We start from the raw sequence: 22516 nt of genomic DNA, 5'->3' as shown, positions 1-22516 counted from the left end.
GGGTTGCGAAGCTGCCCTCAGCCTCTGCAGCGCTGGTTCGATCCCCGGCCACCAGCGAGGGTCCCACATGGCGCGCAGACCTCTCCTGCCACCCGCTGCTCCCTGCTCTGGCTCTGGTGAATTCTCTCACCCTCCCACGCTTCTGACTGTACCCAGTGCTTGTATAAATAAGTAAATCTTTAAAAAAAAAAAATTGCTCATATAGGGGCCTCCCTGGTGGCGCAGCGGGTTGAGCAATGCACTGTGAGGCTATCCGCAGCCTCTGCAGCACGGGTTTGATTCCCTGCCGGCCAGGGAGAAACCCACATGGCGCAGCAGACCTCTCCTGACTCACCCGTTGCTCCCCTCAGCAGTGTCTATTCTGTTCCCCACTCTGTCTCTGGTGAGTCCTCTCACCCCTCCCGCGCCTCTTACCTATAACCCAGTTCTTGTATAAATAAATAAATCTTAAAAAACAAACAAACAAAAAACCGCTCATATAGCCATCTGTAAGTTCTCTGAATCAAATATAATTATAATAATGTTAGAGTCAGATGTCTGTCGTGAGGTCTAAAGAGGCTGGGAATGTTACAAAAGCAAATCATTTTGGGAGGTATATAAAATATTTTTTTTTTTTTAAAGCATGTTTTATTTATTTATTTGTTTTATTTTTTTGTTTGTGTTTGTTTATACAAGCACTGGGTACAGTCAGAAGCGTGGGAGGGTGAGAGAATTCTCCAGAGCCAGAGCGGGGAGCAGAGCAGGCAGAAGGACCGAAGTACACTGCTGAGGGGAGCAGCGGGCGGCAGGAGAGGTCTGCGTGCCATGTGGGACCCTCCTCTGGTGGCCGGGGAGCAGCCGGGGATCGAACCGACGCCGCAGAGACCGCGGGCAGCTTCGCAACCCAGCGCTCAACCGCTGCGCCACCTGGGAGGCCCGGGAGGTATATAAAATATTAAAACAAGAGACAAGTCTGAAGAGAAAAATATCAGGAACTTTCCTCTCCTAACTCTTGTTTTTCTTAGTAGTTGAGAAGAAGTAAATATATTCTCACTTCACTGTCACGTTTCAACAGTGTACATATATACCATACTTGTCTTGATGTGGAGGGTTTTCTGAGGTGGTGAGATCCAGGGAACCCCAGACTAGCCGCATTCAGGAAAGAGAACTGATGTTCCCAAACAGTCATTTGCCTTGGGGGGGAGGTGGAAAGGGGCACAAGATCCTGTAGAAAAGTTTATGGGGTGCACTACGAGAGCAGCTCTTCTCTACCTTCTGATTGTGTGGCCACAGACTGTTGAGTATTTTGGCAACAAGCATAGCAGATTTTCATGTCCATTATATTGCGAATATCTAAAACGAACACACCATACAGTCATAGTTTAGAGGCCTGTCGAGGGCTGGAAGAAGTATGAAAAACACAAGGCACATGATTTTAAGAGAAACCAGAGTTTCAATTTCTCAGAGAATGTGAACAAAGGGAAACATGTTCTGCCTGGATAAATATAAAGTCCTTGCAGTTAAAAATGCTGGGTGGGATATGTATTTCTCATAACACTGGCTAAACTGCTAAGCACAGACATTTTTATTCTACCCATCTGAGGAACAGAACTGTCAATTCATTGTGTAGTATAACAAAGTGCTTGGTACTTAAATACTTTAAATGAATGATTTTTCAGTGAGGGAACGCATCAGACTAACTCTTACTATCTCTTTCCTTTACAGAAGATAAACGTAAAAGTGATGTTAAAAATACTTAATGGTCTTTGGAATAAAAGCACCGTGACTGAAGGTCTCACTTCACGGGGTCTTTCCTGTGCACCCGCTGGTGGATGTGGAGGTTGGAGCTCTGGCTGAAGCCCTTCCCACACTTGCTGCACTCATAGGGCTTCTCTCCAGTGTGCACCCTCTGGTGGATGAGGAGTTTGGAGCTCTGGCTAAATCCCTTCCCACACTTGCCACAGTGATAAGGCTTCTCTCCAGTGTGGACTCTGAGATGGATGCGGAGGTCTGAGCTCTGGCTGAATCCTTTCCCGCACTCATAGCACTGGTAGGGCTTCTCCCCTGTGTGGATGCACCGGTGAATGTGGAGGTTCGAACTCTGACTGAAGCCCTTCCCACACTCTCCGCATTTGTAGGGCCTCTCCCCAGTGTGGACCCGCTGGTGGATGTGCAGGTTGGAGCGCTGACTGAAGCTCATTCCACACTCCCCACACTCATAGGGCTTCTCACCAGTGTGTACCCGCTGGTGGATATGCAGTTTGGAGCTCTGACTAAAGCCCTTCCCACACTTGTCACACTTATAAGGTTTCTCACCTGTGTGGACCGCGTGATGAATAAGCAGACTCGAACTCCTCGTGAAGCCCTTCTCACACTTGTCACACTTGTATGGCTTCTCATCCGTATGGACGGTTCGATGGATGAGGAGACTCGAGCTCCTGGTGAAACCCTTCCCACACTGCTCGCATTTGTAGGGCTTCTCCTCCTTGTGGTCTTGCTGATGACGCTGTAGTGCTGAGTGCTCACTGAAGGCCTTACCACACTGAACACACAGGCAAACGTCCTCACAGGGCTGACCATCTAAGCTGGTGGTATGCGTTTTCCCACAGTCATAAAGACCACATGCTTTCTCCTGGGTAGGAGTTCTCTGAGGACTCAGAGATTTCCAATCACAGATGTCATTGCCTGTACCGTCTGGGGGACCCAAGGATTCTCTCAACTGGCCATTTTGGCAAACTGCCTCACCACTGAACAAGGGTGAGACTGGTTCTGTTACAACAGACACAAGTTGAGTTTGAAGATTTTCTGAACAATGGTCCACGGAAGGACTTCCCCCCTCTATTATATTCTTGTCAGTACACTCTTTAGTTACAAGGAGACTTTGGCTTTCTTGAGGATCCTGGGGCTCATTCTTACAGAATGTCCCAGAAGAGTCTTGGGTAGCCATTTGGCTTGTGGTTTTCACAGACAAATATTCCTCACTTTCCATGTTTTTAAAACCATCACTTTGAAGAGTCATCACACTGCTCTTTTTTCTGGAAATAGGAAAGATGCTTCTCCCCACTTTGGACAAGGAGAAAGATCTAGCTCAGGATTCCCATACACTTCCCCATGAAGATTCATAATGTAATCCTGACTCCCAGTTACTGTACTAGCCATCTTTTCCAACATAAGCCAGCAGGAAAGCTCTTCATGTAACCGAATCTCAGTCCGTTCTCTTGAAGAGTTTCCATAGAAACTAAGGAACAAAGAAAATTCAGTGAGAATAACAAAGTGTAGCTGCCAAGCTTTCAGAACTGGAGTAACTCATCAAAGCCTGAAGATTTAGAAACTAGCAAAAAGTTGTTTTGTTCTTATTATCGTCATGTCCTTTGGGTTAATGTCAGAAAGAATGTGGTGAAGAAGACCAAATTTCTATCCCTTAAGCATTGCCGATTAGGGTATTCCTCCCCTAACCCTGCAGAAGCCTATAAATCCCACATCCTTGCCACATTTTACTTTATTTTATTTTTAATTAATTAATTAATTTATTTATTATTTGTTTGTTTTGTTTATATAAGCACTGGGTACAGTCAGAAGCACGGAAGGGTGAGAGAATTCACCAGAGCCAGAGCAGGGAGCAGAGCAGGCAGAAGGACCGAAGTACACTGCTGAGGGGAGCAGCGGGCGGCAGGAGAGGTCTGCGCGCCATGTGGGACCCTCCTCCGGTGGCCGGGGAGCAGCCGGGGATTAAACCGGCGCCGCAGAGGCCGCGGGCAGCTTCACAACCCAGTGCTCAACCGCTGCACCACCGGGGAGGCCCTTACTTTGTTTTATTTTAATTAAATCTGCACTTAATTGGCAATTCACCTAACTAGGTATTGGGGGTACAAAGAAGAAAACAGAAGTCCTTCTTAACATATTAGAACCTAGTGGGCAGAAAGACAAATATGTCATTAGTGCTAACACCATGGAAGTGCTACAACAGGTGTGTCCACAGCCCGTCACAGGAGCTGAGTGCGGACATTCAACCCAAACCTCAGGTTGGAGGGAAAATATCTGGGAGTACATCTGAGGAAAAAATAAAAGTCAAACGTAGTGAGAAAATGATTATGTTCAAGAAAACAGGTAATAGTGGAAAAGAGTATGTCCTGGAGAGAAAGGCAGGAGTCATAACAAAGCGTTGGCATGTACTACTAAAGATTTAGGGTTAATATCATAGGGATTTAAGGCTATTAAATTATTCCAATTGGGCATAAAGCAACTGACCTCATAGTTTGAAACACTATGAGAAATAAAGAGGATTTTAGGTAGAGAGACAACTGCTGCAGCAAATCAAAAGAAAAGTGGTAAGGATGACAGGGAGAGGAAGGGAGAGATTGATTCTAAGTTACATGGAAGGGGAAGGTGGCACCAAGCAGGATCCCCAAGTCTTTGCTTAAGTGACTAGATGTGGGGATGCTATATGAAGAGAGAGGAAATGCAACAGGAAAAGGCTGGAGCAGGGGAGGAGTACATATAAAAAGCTCAGTCTGACTTGTTTAATGTTGGGTGCTGGATCAGCCTTCAGTAAGCAGTGAGACATGTGGTTCTGGAAGTCCTGGGAGAGAACTGTACGAGGAATATAGATTTTAGACTCACAAGTATGCACGCTGGTCAAAACAATTAGAGTGGCTATCCTAATATTACAATGAAATAACAATAAAGAAATCCCTAATAGTCTTGGGAAAAAATATATAGGCCCCCTTCATGAGAATACAAATGAGGATCTCCTAGATGATAAAGAACAGATGGATGAGAAGAAAATAGAAAACAAAAATGCACAGCTCAAGTCATGCACAGAGAAGACTTCTGAAGGAGTTAGGAGATCTTCTCAAGAAGTCCTAGATTCAAATTTCAAACTTAGAATCAACAATTTTAAGGTAAGAGGTTTATCATGGAAACAGGTCTAATAATTCATGTTAAGCATTTCTAGTGGCATTTCTAATTATTATCACCACTTACCCAACTCTCACTTTTCCCTGAATGAAATACTGGGTGATTAATAGCAGCAACCCCATACAAAACCTTAAGAATATGATCTGCCAAAGACCTCTCATTATAGTATTTGGGTTGAAAAGAGAAGCAGAAGTTGGGGTAATGCTGAAACTGCACAATGGCAGGAAAATGAAATATTTAAGCCCACATGTGCCAAGATAAAACCTCAAGATCACCCCTGAAGTGGGGTTCTGACAAGACCGATAGCCCAGAGACTGAGTCACAGGGCAAAACCCAGATAACTTATTTTTTTTTTTAAATGATTTATTTATTTTTGCATACAAGAACTGGAGTGTAGGCCAGAGATGCGGGGGTGGGTGGATGAGAGGATTCACCAGAGACAGAGTGGGGAGCAGGGGAGGATCTTGTGGAATACACTGCTGAGGGGAACAGTGGGTGACACAGGTGGGGTCTGCCGTGCCATGTGGGTCAGCTCCCTAGAGGGATACCAAACTCATGCTGCAGTGGTTGGCGATAGCTTGATAGTGCTGAGACTTTAACTCCTGTGCCACCAGGGAGGCCCAAACCTAGATAACTTATTGACCTGAAAAGGTGCCTTAAGAAAATATGTCTGCTTAATCATCAAAACTGCATGGTATTGGAACAAGAACAGACACACAGACCAATGGAATCGAATAGAAAATCCAGAAATAAACCCACAGATTTATGGTCAACTAATCTTTGACAAAGGAGCAAAGAAAGTTTCTTCAATAAAGGGTGCTGGGAAAATTGGGTCGCTACATGCAAAAGAATGAAGCTTGACCACTACCTCATACCATACACAAAAACCAACTCAAAATGGATTAAAGAACTAGACATAAGACCTGAAACCATAAAATACATAGAAGGAAATATAGGTGAAACACTACATGATATGCACATCAAAGACATCTTTACAGACACATCACCCAAAGCAGTGATAGTGAAGGCAAAGATAAACAGCAGGGACTACATCAAATTAAAGAGCTTCTGCACAGCAAAAGAAACAATAACAAAAACAAAGAGAAACCCCACCAACTGGGTGAACATTTTTGCACACAACACTAATGATAAAGGACTGATCACAAAAATCTACAAAGAGCCGATGAGACTCAACACAAACAAAGAAAATAATCCAGTCAAAAAATGGGCAGAAGAGCTAAAAAGAAACTTCTCTGAAGAGGAAATGCAAATGGCCAACAGGCATATGAAAAAATGTTCAACATCACTTGTAATCAGGGAAATGCAAATCAAAACTACCATGAGATACCATCTTACGCCAGTGAGAATGGCACATATTAAAAAAACTAGCAACAACAAATGTTGGCGAGGTTGTGGAGAAAAAGGAACTCACTTGCACTGCTGGTGGGAGTGCAAATTGGTCCAACCACTATGGAGAGCTGTGTGGAGATTTCTGGACCTACTAAACATAGAGCTTCCATATGATCCAGCAATTCCACTCCTAGGTATTTACCCAAAGGACACAGAAACATCAATTCCAAAGAGCACCTGCACCCCTATGTTTATAGCAGCACTGTATACAATAGCTAAGCTTTGGAAACAACCCAAATGCCCCAAAATAGATGACTGGATCAAGAAGATGTGGTACATATACACCATGGAATATTACTCAGCATTCAAAAAAGATAAACACATGCCATTTGCAGCAACATGGATGGCGCTGGAAGGGATCATGCTCAGCGAAATAAGCCAGAAAGAAAAAGAAAAATACCGCATGATCTCACTCATAGCAGGAATCTAGAAAACTTAAATAAGGGACCAGTAAAAAGAATAACTATAAGAAAAAAAAAATCAAAATCAACAAACTACTATGAACCAGAGACACCCTGTGGGGAGTGGAGGGCGGGGAGGGGAGGGATTGGGGTCAAAATAAGGGGGTCGCAATTGTATGGGGAATATAAAAATAAAATATATATATATAAAAAAAAGCAAATATGTCTGCTACACCGCCCACCACTGGGATTCTCATTACATGCTTCCCAAGCCCAGTAGGCAGAAGTCTCCTACAAGTGTATCATACATGTTCCAAAGAGGGGCAAACATTAGCATAGGATATATTCTCAGGTATCACACTTTGGACATAAGACTTTTGGGGGTGGAGGGGGAGAAAAAGAGAGGTAGATCCGCCACCCCCCTCCCCCAAAAAAAGACCAAAAAAAAAAAAAAAAAAAAGTTGAAAAGTAACATCAACAAAGACAGGCACCAACTCAAGAAACAGTGAACACAAGAAACAATTTAAAACATACATAAGTAAAGCCTCAGAGAAATCTGAAAGGATATTACTTCTAATTTAGAAGGATTCTGATTGTGTTAAACTAGGACTTCAAGGGGAAAAAATTCCAGAAAATACTAAATGCATCTAGACAGAAAAGCCAGGTTATGTGCAAAAAAATCAGAATTATACTGACACTGAACTACTAATCAGCAATACTGGACATGTGAAGATAATAGAGCAAAATTCCTTTTAATTTTGGAGGAAATGTGATCGTGAAAACAGCATTCTAAACAGAAGGAATAAAAACTTTTCAGAAAAGAAAGGATTCAGGGACCTCCCTGGTGGTGCAGGGGTTAAAGACACAGAGCTATCAAGCTATGGGCAGTCACTGCAGCACAAGTTCAATCCCCAGTTTGGGACCTGATCCACATGGCGCAGCAGACCTCTCCTTTCTCACCCGCTGCTCCCCTCAGCAATGTATTTCAGTCAATCCACCTGTTCTGTTCCCCACTGTCTCTGGTGAATCCTCTCACCATCCGCACCCTCTGGCCTACATCCCAATTCTTGTATGCATAAATAAATAAAAATAAATCTTAAAAAAAAAAGAGAAAGAATTAGTGGGGATTCTACTGAAATTGCCTTAGAAATCATATTGGCTCCTCCTCTATAAATCAGACTGGACTGGTTTTGCTTTTTGCACAATCATCCAGTCCCTGTGTTTCCCAAATGTGCTCTTCGTTCTTAGCTGGAGCAAGCAAGAATGGACTCCAAAGGAAGCAGCTAGGCATTATGGAGGAAAGTCTGAAGGCCAGGCTAATCCATGAAAGAAGAGTCCTTTTTCAAATGTTCCAGGAGCTAGCTTGGTAGGTCTCTGGTCTGTGGAGAAAGCTGAGGCTCAATGGACTACAAACTGAGAATCAGGTTAGATGCTTCTAAGATGAGAAATGGCATGACAATGGACCAAGTGAAAGCAATCAGCATGAAAAGGGAAAGAAGTAAGGGAAAGAAAACTGGTCCTGGGCCACCCTGGTGACGCAAGGGGTTAAGTCTGTATGTAATCTATGAGGCTATTGCCAGCCACTGCAGCAGGAGTTCCATCCCTGGCCAGGTAGCTGCCCACATGGCGCAGCAGACCTCTCCTGATTTGCCCGCTGCTCCCCTCAGCAGTGTATTTCGGTCAGTCTGCCTGTTCTATTCCCCACTCTGCTCTGGTGAATCCTCTCACCTCTCACCCCCCCACACCTCTGGCCTGTACCCCAGTTCTTGTATGCATAAATAAATCTTTCAAAAAAAGAAAGAAAACTGGTCCTGGGAAAGCAAAACAGTTTGGAATGAAAGAATTGGAATAATGAAAAGGGCCCTGGTATCAGTGGAGCTAATAAGCCAGCCTGAGGTGGAATTCATGCTTACTCTGGGGAAATGGACTTTAGATCCCAAAGACCAACATAAGCAGAAGGTGGTAGGACCAGCAGTTTCTTGCCCCACTCCATAAATGTCAAACTTCTCAAAACTACATCCATCATGTGGCTTTCCAGAGCCCATCCTTGCCAGATGCAACGATTTACTTAGGGGCATCTGGCACAATTACCCAATCCCAAGAAACAATGGTGTACCAGCCATCTACAACTAGTACCTGCAGTTGTTCAAACACCGTGCTCTAGACCAAGCAGCCCTTTACACGTTGCCTCTGCCCTGACTCATTTCTCCTGTCTGTTCTGGAACTCTTTTTAGTTTCAGGACAATCAAAAACCTCCTTTCTAAAGCAAGAGAATGGGCTAGTGTCCTCCTCCAAGTTCTCATCTTGTCTTTTACGTACCCCTACTCTCGCTGTTACATCTGTCTCCCGAATTGGCTATAAGGTTCTAAAGGAGAGGGGCCAGGCTCAAGTGGATATTTTAAGAGCTCATGATCTCTTACGAAGTATGTATTCACTAAGAAAAAGATGGTCTTGCTGGGGGTCTTCTTAAGATCCAATTATTTTTTCCTTAAAAACCACCTGATAGTTTATTCAAATGTGCAGTGTTCAGATAAGGCGAATGAACAGACTGGAGTCACGAACTGTGGGTTTTCTTCTAGCTCTGCTGCTCTCTGTAACAAAGGCATGCTGCCCCCTCCAGCTCCCATGGAACGAAAGCGTTACTCTGCCAAAAATCAGCACAGGGCCTCCCCGGTGGCGCAGCGGTTGAGCGCTGGGTTGCGAAGCTGCCCGCGGCCTCTGCGGCGCCAGTTCGATCCCCGGCTGCTCCCCGGCCACCAGAGGAGGGTCCCACATGGTCCCACATGGATGTAGTTTTGAGAAGTTTGACATTTATGGAGTGGGGCAAGAAACTGCTGGTCCTACCACCTTCTGCTTATGTTGGTCTTTGGGATCTAAAGTCCATTTCCCCAGAGTAAGCATGAATTCCACCTCAGGCTGGTTTATTAGCTCCACTGATACCAGGGCCCTTTTCATTATTCCAATTCTTTCATTCCAAACTGTTTTGCTTTCCCAGGACCAGTTTTCTTTCTTTTTTTGAAAGATTTATTTATGCATACAAGAACTGGGGTACAGGCCAGAGGTGTGGGGGGTGAGAGGTGAGAGGATTCACCAGAGCAGAGTGGGGAATAGAACAGGCAGACTGACCGAAATACACTGCTGAGGGGAGCAGACCTCTCCTGCCGCCCGCTGCTCCCCTCAGCAGTGTACTTGGGTCCTTCTGCCTGCTCTGCTCCCCGCTCTGGCTCTGGTGAATTCTCTCACCCTCCCGCGCTTCTGACTGTACCCAGTGCATGTATAACCAAACAAGCAAAACAAACAAACAAACAAATAAATAAACATGCCTCTATTAAAAAAAAAAAAAAATCAGCACAAAGCCAGAGTGGCTGACTGGCCCTTCCATTTCAAACATTCTATGATTTTTTTTTGTTTTGCTTTTTAAAGACTTATTTATTTATGCATATAAGAGCTGGGGCACAGGCCAGAGGTCTGTGGAGTGAGAGGACTCACCAGAGACAGAGACAGAGTGGGGAACAGAAAAGGCAGACTGCTCTCACCCTCCCACGCTGCGGCTCTGACCTGTACCCCAGCTATTGTATAAATAAAAAATAAATCTTAAAAAAAAAAAAATCCCACCAGATTATTCTGAAATACAGACTGGTTGAGAAGCATTTCTTTTTTTTTGTTTTTTTTAAATAGAGGCATGTTTTATTTATTTATTTGTTTGTTTGTTTTGTTTATACATGCAGTGGGTACAGTCAGAAGCGCGGGAGGGTGAGAGAATTCACCAGAGCCAGAGCGGGGAGCAGAGCAGGCAGAAGGACCCAAGTACACTGCTGAGGGGAGCAGCGGGCGGCAGGAGAGGTCTGCGCGCCATGCGGGACCCTCCTCTGGTGGCCGGGGAGCAGCCGGGGATCGAACCGGCGCCGCAGAGGCCGCGAGCAGCCTCACAACCCAGCCCTCAACCGCTGTGCCACCGGGGAGGCCCGAGAAGCATTTCTGAGAGTGATCTGGCAACTACTGTGTTGCTATTTAACAAACTTCCTAGTGATTTTAACTTTTAAATGTAGTTTAATAAATGATTATTGTTAATGTGCACACCCTTCCTGTATACAAACTCTGCTCATGAAGAAAAGTACCATAGTTTACAATTCTGGGTTTTTCTGAGACAACTAAGAATGTAATATTTGAACGGCTTGAATGACTTTCATTGAGTGGAATGTCTGGCTGCAAAAAGTGAGCTTTAAGAGAGAGGACAGACAGGGCCTCCCCTGGTGGCGCAGCGATTGAGCGCTGGGCTGTGAATCTGCCCTCAGCCCCTGCAGCGCCGGTTCGAACCCCGGCCGCCGGGCGAGGGTCCTACATGGCGCGCAGACCTCTTCTGACGTCCGCCGCTCCCCTTAGCAGTGTGCTCCGGTCCTTCTGCCTGTTCTGTTACCTGCTCTGGCTCTGGTGAATTCTCTCATCCTCCCGCGCTTCTGACTGTACCCAGTGCTTAAATAAATAAATAAATCTTAAAAAAAAAAAAAAAAAGAGACAGAGAGAGAGGACAGGCAAAGATGCTCCAGGGTGTCTTTCAATAAAGGCACAGCCCGTGCTCCTGGGAGTGGGCCAAGTTCATCCAGGCTAGGTGGTTCAGGGAAAATTGATGGGGAATTTAAAGTCAGCAGGTATCTGTGCAGACCTGGTCTCACCAATTGAGAGCTATATGCCCTTAGTATTTCACGGCCATTTCATAAAATGTGTAGATCCCACACTTAAGTCTTACAATAGAGATAAACAACACAGAGAACAAAGACAGGACCTGCCATCCGACAGGCACTCAGTTAATGCTGATGTGCTTTCTTTGTGCCAAGCAGGTTATGTTCATTTTCAGAGATGGTGTATTTGGAGGGAAGAAACGTCAACTCACCTGGAACCTGGCTATTTCTTCCTCACAGGAAAGAGTCCTGGAAAAGTAGTTAGGGAAAGAGAAAAACGTCATGAAAACCAGGGCTACCTTACAGGATACAGACTAGTCAGTCCAGCAAGACTGCAGAACAGTTCCTGAGCTCCTCCACTAGCCCCTGTCACAATCCTGCGCACGGTCTCCCCATGCTTCACCTCCCTCCCCTCTCTACAGCGCTTTGCAGCAAACAGGCCCCTTCTTCCCCACCAGCCCACGAGGGTAAAGTAAATTCCGCCGCGCCCAGCAGCTCTAAGATTAAGTCTGTTTCCTCAGGCTTTCCGATTCTACCCTAAAGTGCACAGAGCAGTAGGTGCTCTCCGCTCGGATGTGTCACCTCTCGGGATGGATTTCGACTGCCCGCGACGCCTTCCGCGATCTGACTGGTCCCCGGCTCAAATGCAAAGGCTCAAATGCGACCTTTTCTCAGCGAGGCTGTGCGGCGGGGGCTCACAAGGAGCCCGCTGCGGTCGCCCGAAGTTCCCTGAAAACCTCTTTGGAATAAGGCTAGTCACTGGCGCGGAAAGGGCCGATGTGGCCAACGATGTGACGCCCCCAGGCCGCTAAGGCCGGAGCTCAGCCAAGGGAGAGGAGGCCCCTCGGAGCTGCGGGATTCCCGGGTCGGCGGGGGCCGCCCCCGGGTCCGGGGCGCGTGGCGGCGGCGCCGGGACGCACGTGTGGCCCCGGGTCGCATCTCCGCGGGTCACGCGCCCTCCCCGGGCAGTCCTACCAGCCTCACGGGTCGCGGCGGCCTGGCGCCTTCCCCGCGCCACTTCCACATCCCGATGGCGGGATGCCTCTCTGCCAACCGCGCGGGCAGCCAGACGCATCTCACCGCCCACGTGGAAACCCATACCTGGAAACGCACGATTCCAGATACAGAACCACAACCGCGCTGCGGGCCCGGAACTACAACCCCCAGAAAGCCGCGGGCGGCCCGCCACGCCCACTTCCGGCGCATAGTTCCGGCGTCGGTCCGTGGGCCGCCGGGGAGGGTCGGGGGGTGCTTGGTGATGCTCCGCAGGCCGAACATTGTAGACTAACGTGGCTTCTGATATCCCAACTTTTTTTGAAGTTGTCTCCCTGACTTCAGTAGTCCTAACTACTCTTGAGTGCTATTGAAGACAAATTGTCATCAAGAGCACTCGAGCATATAGCCTTTCCATTTTCAGATGTACAGTATTTGACTTTCATTTGCTTTTAGATGTTATCATCGTTATTTTTCTTCTCCCTTTGTATATAGAACTGACTCCTTTCATTTGGTCCACTGTCAAACCATTTCTCACCTTGGAATCTCAGCTTCCTACGAAGTTAGCCCATCAATATATCATTTCCATTCTTGGTATGGAATTCTCTCCAACATTTTATCTGTAGGATCTTAACAAAGTAATAACTGTCTAATTTATCGGTGGAAAGATGACAAAACTTGTATTTTTGAAATACAAAATGTGGTTACTGTGGTCTAGGTAGAAATGAGGGCCTCGTTTAAGCACAATGGTGATGCAATTAGAGGACCATTGGTGGGATAGTTAGAATTAATCTCAGAAGTAGTTTGAATAAAGCTGAATTAGGCAAGGAGTCTTAGGTAATCCAGAAAGGGGGAAAGGGTTTGATCTAGCATTCTACATATATAATATTCGTCTTAATGCAAAGATAACTACTGCAATAAAATTTGAAATTACACCATACGTTAAACTTTTATCCTGTCCAATTTTACTGCTATGATTTTTTTATTCATAGCACTTACTGATCGATTTTTATTGTGCTAACATTGATTTATGATGTTTCAAGCTTACATTATAATTCTATCATTTAATTTTTGATAAGCAGAATTTACTAGATTGATTGGTATTCACAAATCAGATGTAATGGGCCTCCCTGGTGGAGTAAGGGGTTAAACACAGCACTATGAAGCAATCCACAGCCTTTGCAGCACGAGTTCGATCCCCAGCTGGCCAGAGAGCAACCCACATGGCGAAGCAGACCTCTCCTGGCTCACCCCCTTGCTCCCCAGCAGTGTACCTCAGTCGATCTGCCTGTTCTGTTCCCCATTCTGTCTCTGATGAATCCTCTCACCCCCCTGTACCTCTGGCCTGTACACCCCAGCTCTTGTATGCATAAATAAATAAATCTTAAAAAAAAGTCAGATGTAACGTCTATAAGAAAAAAATGTTAAATTTCATAGAAACTTGGATTAGAAAGTGATAATTCTAATAAAATAAGTCAGGAGGGGAAAGACAATTGACAGATGGTATCACTTGTAGGTGAAATATAAAGAACCATATAAAGGTCAGATAAAACCAAATTTAAAAACTCCAAATCTGCCTGTTCCAAACAGATTCTGCCATCCGCAGCATCAACACAAAACATACAAGACTTTAATGGAAAGGAACTTTAATACAATTAGGAAACAATACAGAAAGATAAAGAATATAGTTTGTAAATCAAGCACCCATAGTTACCCATCCCCTTGTGGGTAAAAGTCCACCCAAATGGGACTGGCCCAGAGCAAGGCCCCAAAGCCTGCCACAGGTCTAAAGCCCCTCTCAGTGGGGATCCACAGAAAAGGATCAGAAACAACAGACAAGTCTGGGAGGAAAAGAGTAAAATCAAGATAAAAGCTACGATTGTCATCCTCCCCACGGTCTCTCACCCACATCTGTGTTACCCAGCCCACGACCAAAGGCAAGCACAGTTTCTTCACATGTCTCTTGGCTCCATATGCCCCCTCCAGGTCTCCTTCTGGCTCTCCATCCTGCTTCCTCTCTTCCTCAGTCCCTTCTGCAGCATCTTCTGCTTGCTCAGCTCCACCCTCCTTTGGGTGGGGCAGAGAACCTGGAACTTCCCCTTTTCCTGTAGCCCACCCTCTTACAGGTGGACAATGGAAATAACACCTGAAGTGGGGGAATCCTATACTCCTCAGATATTAAACAATGTAAACTAGTATTACCTCAATTAAAAAAATTAAAAAGAACTGTGGTATACTAAAAAAAAAGTGATCATTTTAAGTATTAAAACTTTTTTTTTTTTTTTTTTTTTTTTAAAGATTTATTTATTTATTTATTTATACAAGCACTGGGAAGAGTCAGAAGCGCGGGAGGGTGAGAGAATCCACCAGAGCCAGAGCAGGGAGCAGAGCAGGCAGAAGGACCGAAGTACACTGCTGAGGGGAGCAGCGGGCGGCAGGAGAGGTCTGCGTGCCATGTGGGACCCTCCTCTGGTGGCCGGGGAGCAGTCAGGGATCGAACTGGCGCTGCAGAGGCTGCGGGCAGCTTTGCAACCCAGGGCTCAACCGCTGCGCCACCGGGGAGGCCCTTAAGTATTAAAACTTTTATTTACAAAAGGCTTCACAATAAAATTCCCTTGACTAATAATCTCCCCTAGGGCATGTAACCTACTCAAGTCTTTTACCAGATTTTTATTGGTAGTGTTCTTGATGGCGGACAGGAATAGAAAAACTGAAAAGGAAGTGGGCATAAGCCCAGCAACCTGGCTCTTGTGGAAAGGCTCACAAAATGTCAAGAGCTGGAGGTGGGGATAGAAGAGATTAGCATAGTCATTGACCCAGCTACAGAAACCAAGATCCTTAGGCGCCAATGCCTAGATTATAAACCATAAGATCCAAGCAGGTATCACACTGCTGTAGGGAGTGTCTAGAGCGCAGGTCCAAGGGTAAAGCTATGGAGATTGAGCCCAACAGACCCCAAAGGTAAAGCTATGGAGATTGAGCCCAACAGACCCCAAAGGTAAAGCTATGGAGATTGAGCCCATTATGGAATCTCTGCTCCCTTTCAGATTCTAGATATTTATTCAAAATCAGCAAACCTGTCCCTTTCAGGGCAGCTCTTACTGCCCCCTTGTGTCTATGCAAGTGTCCTTTATTTTTCTGTTCCTTTCCCTAATAAACCTGCCCTTTAAATAAAACTGTCTTGAGGAGAAACTTGCCTGGAAACTTGACGCAAGTTGCTGAAATGGGAGCTCTGGTGAAACCTTTCCCAGAGTGAACCCAAGGACCCCGCACTCCAAACCCAGTGACTCCAAAAATAACAACATATATGAAATGTGGGGTTTTTTTGGATTTTCAAGATTTTATTTTCAAGATTTTTTCTGTATTTTCAGTAGATATGGGTCACTTAACAACATGGATATATTCTGAGAAATTTGTTAGACAATTTTGTTATTGTACAAATGTCATATTGTTAGGGGGAAATGATGTCCTGAGCTAATCCCATACAGGCTTTGTGGACCCCACCCCCACTCCAGACCAAAGCCATCAGGACATTGGGAAAGACAAATCCCGTCACCACCAAAGGGAAGATGGCTGGGACCTGAGGGTGGAGTTAAGCAGCCAGGTTGGGTATAAAAACCAGACACGTGGGCCTTGGGGGGCTCGCTCTCTCGCTCACCTCCTGGCTTCACAGCTCCTGGCTCGCGGCCAGCTCTCAGAGTGCCATTTGGGATTCCAGATCAGCTGATCCGGTAGGACGCATTTAAAACTTTATCTCCCATTTTTCTCCCTGAGCTGTACATTTCCTCATTTGCCCTTCCCTTGTAAATAAACTGAGACATAGGGCAAGTTAGGGTAATTAGGCAGTTTTAGGGACACTGCAGGAGGGGATCTCGGAGAATTGAGGAAGGCTTCAGAGATAAGGGCAGCAAGAGGAATGTAACTAATTGCACCTGGAAAACAAACATCCCAGGACCAAGGACAACATGCTGGCCTTGGTTTCCTTCAGGTGGTAAAGGGAGGCGGAGATTGGAGAAATAGAGAATGATTTAATTTATGGACAACTTAAAAGGGCAGCTGTTTAGCTTTAATGCAGAGATGCTCATCCAGGACTGGGCCATAAAGATAAAGAAGTAACAAATGGGGAAAGAGAAAGCTGTTAGATAAGGAATGTGAAGATCCCCTGCTCAGTAGCAAATTAAGTGAGACAGCCGAGAACTAACCAATCACAGAGAGACTGGTGGAGCTTTAGGATAATTAGGGAAAGAAGGTCTATATTCCCTGGGACAAGACTCCGCTTTGGCTTCCTTGCCCCTCCCAGGCCTGGCTTCCTGGCCTGGGAGTCCCACTTTATTTCTGTTCCTTTTCTCCTCAATAAACTTTCTTTCTCTAAACAAACCTGCCTCTTCTCGCTTGCTTGCCTGAGCGTCTGCGAAGTTCCTGCTGCGGCTTCGTGAGACACCAACCCGTGGGGGTCTAGTGGCTGGGACTTAGTGCTGCCCCTGCAGCCTGGCATCTGTTCCTGGCTGGGAGACTAGGCCTGACAATTCCGGTATCAAAACCTTTTATTAACCGTTTGTGTGTGCCTGCAGTAGAGTATTGATAAGTCCTTTTAAGCGCACAGGTGAGGACCCACAGTCAGGCACCCCATTTTGTATCGGGGCTGCCCTATAACAATATGGTCAAATATTAAACCTAGAAGGGCATATCCTATTGGGACAAACATTGTAAATGTCAATTTGTAACAGGGTGGTCCCCAGGAAAGGGGGAGGTTCCAGGTTCCCTGCCCCACCCAAGGGAGGGTGGAACTGAGCACGGAGAGAAGAAGCTGCAGAGACTGAGGAAGGGAGGAAGCAGGATGGAGCCAGAAGGAGACATGGAGGAGGTGCATGGAGCCTAGAGACACGTGAAGAAACTGCACTTGTCTTTTGGTTGTGGACTGGGTGACACAGATGTGGGTGAGACCCGTGGGGAGGAGATAATGGCAGCTTTTTTTTTTTTAATTTTTTAAAGATTTATTTATTTATTTACACAAGCACTGGGTACAGTCAGAAGCACGGGAGGGTGAGAGAATTCACCAGAGCCAGAGCGGGGAGCAGAGCAGGCAGAAGGACCGAAGTACACTGCTGAGGGGAGCAGCGGGCGGCAGGAGAGGTCTGCACGCCATGCGGGACCCTCCGCCGGTAGCTGGGGAGCAGCTGGGGATCGAACCGGCACGGCAGAGGCTGCGGGCAGCTTTGCAACCCAGCGCTCAACCGCTGCGCCACCGGGGAGGCCCAATGGCAGCTTTTATCTTGATTTTGCTTTTGCTTTTTTTCTTCCGGGCTTGTCTGGTTGTTTCTGACCCTTTTCTGTGGGTCCCCACTGGAAGATGCTTTAGACTTGTGGCAGGCTTTGGGGCCTTGCTCTGGGCCAGTCCCATTTGGATGGTTTTACCCACGAGGGGATGGGTAACTTTGGGTGCTTGATTTAGAAACTAAATTATTTGCCTTTCCCGTATTGTTTCCTAATTGTATTAAAGTTCCTTCCCATTACAGTCTCATGTTTTGTGTTAATGTGGCGGATGGCAAAACCCTATATAAAATAGACAGGTTTGCAGGGTTTGGACTGCCCCTCTTCTTGCCCTGTAACAAATTTATTGGCCAAAAATGTCATTAAGGGACTCATAACTATAGTTTGAATATTATCTTCCTAGGTATTGTTTTGTGTGTTTTTTTTTTTTAAAGATTCATTTATTTATGTATGTAAGAACCAGGATATAGGCCATCGGTGCTGGGGAGTGGGATGAGAGTGAAAGGGAGCTACTAAGAAAAAGAAATCTTTTCCTGTTAAAGAGTCATAGACCTGGAAATGTAAAGTACATAATAAGTTTGCTTCCTTCATAAGCATATCTAAACAAGGTCTGGCAGCCTGCTGGGCTGATTGATCTCCCAGGCCATCCTGGAAGATCTGCATCCTTCCTCTTTTCTTGTGTCAAGAATTTGTATGCTAGCTAACCAACTTTATCAATGTAAAGTGGTTGTGTATAGAACAAACTCTGTCTCTAGACCAGTGCTCAGACTGTTAGGGGGAACAGGATGTCCTAAAGCTAATTCCATACAGGCTTTGTGGACTCCACCCCCACCCCAGGCCACAGCCAAAGACACTGGGAACTCCAAATCCCATCACCACCAAAGGGAAGGTTGTTGGGACCTGAGGGTGGGGTTAAGCAGCCAGGTTTGGTATAAAGCCAGACATGTAGGCTTTGGAGGGGATCCCCCCATTTTGGCTCTCTGCCAGCTCGCAGCATTTGGCCAGCTCGGAGAGTGCCTTTGGGTTTCCAGGTCGGCTGATTGGGTAGGACGCATTAAAGACTTTATTTCCCTATTTTCTCCCTGAGTTGTACGTTTCCTTAATTCCCTTTCCCTCGTAAATAAACCTTTTATTAACCTTTTGTGTGTGCCTGTAGTGGAGTATTAATAAGTCCCTTTTAAGCGCGCGGGTGAGGACCCACAGCCAGGCAACCCGTTTTTATATCAGGGTTGCCCTATAACAGTTTGGCACCCAAAGTGGTTTCCAAGCTTCACCCGTGGTTGACCAGCCCAAAGTAATTTTTCTTGCGTTGGTCACCATAAAGCGCACTAGGTCTGCAAGACTCGCAGTGAAAATCTTTGTTTCACGTCTTGAAAAGTCTGTTTCCCCACCCCCCCCCCCCCCCCCCCCCCCCCCCCCCCCCCCCCGTGCATACAGCTCTTGTGGGTGTGGTTTTGACCCAAACATGGCCTCAACCATGAACTGGTAATGTGCATAGGCACCATGTGCTACATTCTTGTTTCTATGAGAGGTAAATGTTCTACTACACATACTGAGAATGTGCTGCAACAAATTCAAGCTCTTAACTTAGCTACGCAATAACAAAATCAGGCTTTTGATTTAACTATTAAGAGTATAAGGGATGAAAACAGTAATGTTTTTGAGTCAGCTTTTAAAAGCATGCAGTATCATGTGCAACAACAAAATCAGACTTTTGAGTCAGCTTTTAAAAGCATGCAGGATCAAGTGCAGCAACAAAATCAGGCTTTTGATTTAACTATTGAGAGTGCGAGGGATGAAAATCGTAACGTTTTTGAGTCAGCTTTTAAAAGTATGCAGGACCCAGGCCTCCCCAGTGGCGCAGCGGCTGAGCACTGGGTTGCGAAGCTGCCTGCAGCCTCTGCAGTGCTGGTTCGATCCCCGGCTGCTCCCCGGCCACTGGAGGAGGGTCCCACATGGCGCGCAGACCTCTCCTGCCGCCTGCTGCTCCCCTCAGCAGTGTGCTTCGGTCCTTCTGCCTGCTCTGCTCCCCGCTCTGGCTCTGGTGAATTCTCTCACCCTCCCGTGCTTCTGACTGTACCCAGTTGCATAAATAAATAAATGAATAAATAAATAAATCTTTGGGAAAAAAAAAAGTATACAGGACCAGATACAGGCCGCCCTCCATAAATTGGATATGGCGGAGGCTCGCTTGATGGCACAGAGAAGAGATAAACCTTCTCCTTCCCATGAGGACTGCAGGAGGGCGGAGTTAGAAGAGGAGTGTCATTTGCTAAATACTTTAAACACATCGGGACAAAGGCCTTCTCCATGTGAAGAGGCCCCTCCCGCGCAGACTCCTGAGGCTTCACAGCCTCCACTGCCCTCTGGGGAGGAAACTAAAATGGCGTCTCCTCCCCACACTAAAAGCGGCACCCATTTTAGCAGGAAGGATCGCCCTGAGGCAGGACAGTTTCCTCTTCGCCAGTTGCCGATGGGTGGCTTGAATGAACAGGGGCGACCTGCTGGGTACTTTTGGTCGCACCATCCTTTTAGCACTGGGGACCTCCTAAATTGGAGGGGCTCTGTTCCCCCGTACCGGCAGGCTCCTAAGAGGATGGCGAACTTGTTTGCCTCCATCTTTCTCTCCCACCGCCCTAACTGGGCAGATATTCAGTCAATGTTATATACTTTACTAGGTCTAGATGAGCGGAGGATGGTAGTGAGGAGAGCCAGGGAGGAGGCTGACCGTCTCCGCCAACAGGATAGCCAATCCCCAGAGCCAAAGATTGCTGTCCCAGAGGAAGATCCTGAATGGGACCCCAACGATGGAGGAAAGGCGATGTTGGACCTGTATAAAAAATGTTTATTGGTAGTGTAACAGGGTGGTCCCCAGGAAAGGGGGAGGTTCCCTGCCCCACCCAAGGAAGGGTGGAGCTGAGCAGGAAGAGGAGAAGCTGCAGAGGAGACTGAGGAAGGGAGGAAGCAGGATGGAGCCAGAAGGAGACCTGGAGGAGGCGCATGGAGCCTAGAGACACGTGAAGAAACTGCGCTTGTCTTTTGGTCGTGGACTGGGTGACACAGATGTGGGTGAGACCCGTGGGGAGGTGACAATGGCAGCTTTTATCTTGACGTTGATTTTGCTCTTTTCCTTCCGGGCTTGTCCAGTTGTTTGTGACCCTTTTCTGTGGGTCCCCACTGGAAGATGCTTTAGACTTGTAGCAGGCTTTGGGGCCTTGTTCTGTTATAGAGCAGCCCCGATATTAAACGGGTTCCTGGCTGTGGGTCCTCACCCGCGCGCTTTAAAGGGACTTATGAATACTCTACTACAGACACACACAAAAGGGTTAATAAAAGGTTTATTTACAAGAGAAAAGGAAATAAGGAAAATGTACAACTCAGGGAGAAAATAGGGAAATACAGTCTTTAATGCGTCCTACCCGATCCGCCGACCTGGAAACCCAAAGGCACTCTCCGAGTTGGCCGGACGCTGCGAGCTGGCGGGGAGCCCAAAAATGGAGAGAGCCCCCCAAAGCCCACGTGTCTGCCTTTTGTATCCACCTGGCTGCTTAACCCCACCCTCAGGTCCCAGCCACCTTCCCTTTGGTGGTGATGGGATTTGGAGTTCCCAGTGTCTTTGGCTTTGACCTGGGGTGGGGGTGGAGTCCACAAAGCCTATATGGAATTTGCTTTGGGACCGCCTTTTCCCCCTAACAATTCCCCCCTTTCACTTTTTGCCACCATTTCCATGGTGATGAAGATCAAATATATGGAGGTTGGGATGCAGTCTCAGACGAACGTTTTGTCAGGTTCCAGTGTGAAAGAAAACCAGTCTCTCCAGGTATTTGTCCATTGTGGAAAGCAAAAGTCCTCCACTCCAGGAAAAATAGTTCATCAGTTTAAGCCAAAAAAAAATCTGGAGGCGTTAGCCAAAACAAGACAGCAGATATGTAAAAATTTCAGGAAAAAAAATCTTAAAATGGTTCAACTGATGTAAAACCACAAATTTTCTCAACCTTGATCCCAAACTTTTAACAGCAAAGCAAAAGTTTGCAAACTAAATCTACTTTTAAACCATTTTTCCTATTTTTGCATAAAATCACAGGGTAAAAATAACTAACAGCAATTTTAGCTGGCTTTGTTGAAATATTCCATACAGGATCAGAGCGAACCGGTGGCATCCAGTCAATGTATGCTTCAGGTATGAAGTTGGTCTCATCAGACTCTACCTGGGCTTTCCTCTTCTCGAGGGTACCAGGGCATTTTCGTTGGCCGGGTTGTCCAGTCCTGCCAATGGAGGCAAGCTTCCTCACCTTCTTTGGAGGTCTCTGGAACCCTACAAACAAGGCAAACAGGTTCTCCTCTTCTTGGTTCAGCTCTTTTTCAACTTTCTGGAAGAACTCCACACAAAGCCACACAATCAAACTCACGTCCAATTTTTTGTTAAAACAGACAAAATCCCTATGGAAGTTATGCAAAAACAGACTCTGAAATAAGTAGCAAAAATTACTACCACTATTTGTATGCTGTGTTGGTATCAAGGGGAGAGAAAATGTGACAAGTTAGCTTTGCTGGAAAAAAATTACAACCTTTCTGCAGATCCTGGTTACTCAAAACAAAACAAAACAAAACAAAACAAAACAAAACAAAACAAAAACTTCGTGGATTCAGGACAGAATGCATAAAAAATTTCCAGTATTATGTCAAAGAAACCTTAGTAAATGTCAGGTGTATTTCCAGGTCTATTCAGTCCTTTGTAGGAAAGATTTTTACTCTCAACAGTTCCATCAATAGGAATCTATTGAGACCTTTTCTCCCTATATTTCCGGAAACAATTTCTGTAGGTGTGAAACAATTGAATTATACAATATTACAAGGTGACAATCA

The 22516-nt window shown here is 46.1% G+C and overlaps 1 protein-coding gene across 1 annotated transcript; it reads right to left on the bottom strand.

Annotated features, from left to right (window-relative positions):
- Positions 1–758: 758 nt before the first annotated feature.
- Positions 759–12197, bottom strand: ZNF239 (zinc finger protein 239). The gene is given in 4 exon segments (XM_037496928.2): positions 759–3027; positions 3030–3217; positions 11599–11635; positions 11969–12197. Coding segments are annotated over 2 exon segments (1374 nt in total). The 5' UTR covers positions 3151–3217; positions 11599–11635; positions 11969–12197; the 3' UTR covers positions 759–1774.
- Positions 12198–22516: the final 10319 nt, after the last annotated feature.

Source organism: Talpa occidentalis, unplaced genomic scaffold (genome assembly GCF_014898055.3).
Source record: "Talpa occidentalis isolate TD23 unplaced genomic scaffold, MPIMG_talOcc4v2.1 talOcc4.8, whole genome shotgun sequence".
In the NCBI taxonomy this organism is placed as follows: domain Eukaryota; kingdom Metazoa; phylum Chordata; class Mammalia; order Eulipotyphla; family Talpidae; genus Talpa; species Talpa occidentalis.
This window is presented reverse-complemented; position numbering and strand designations above follow the sequence as displayed.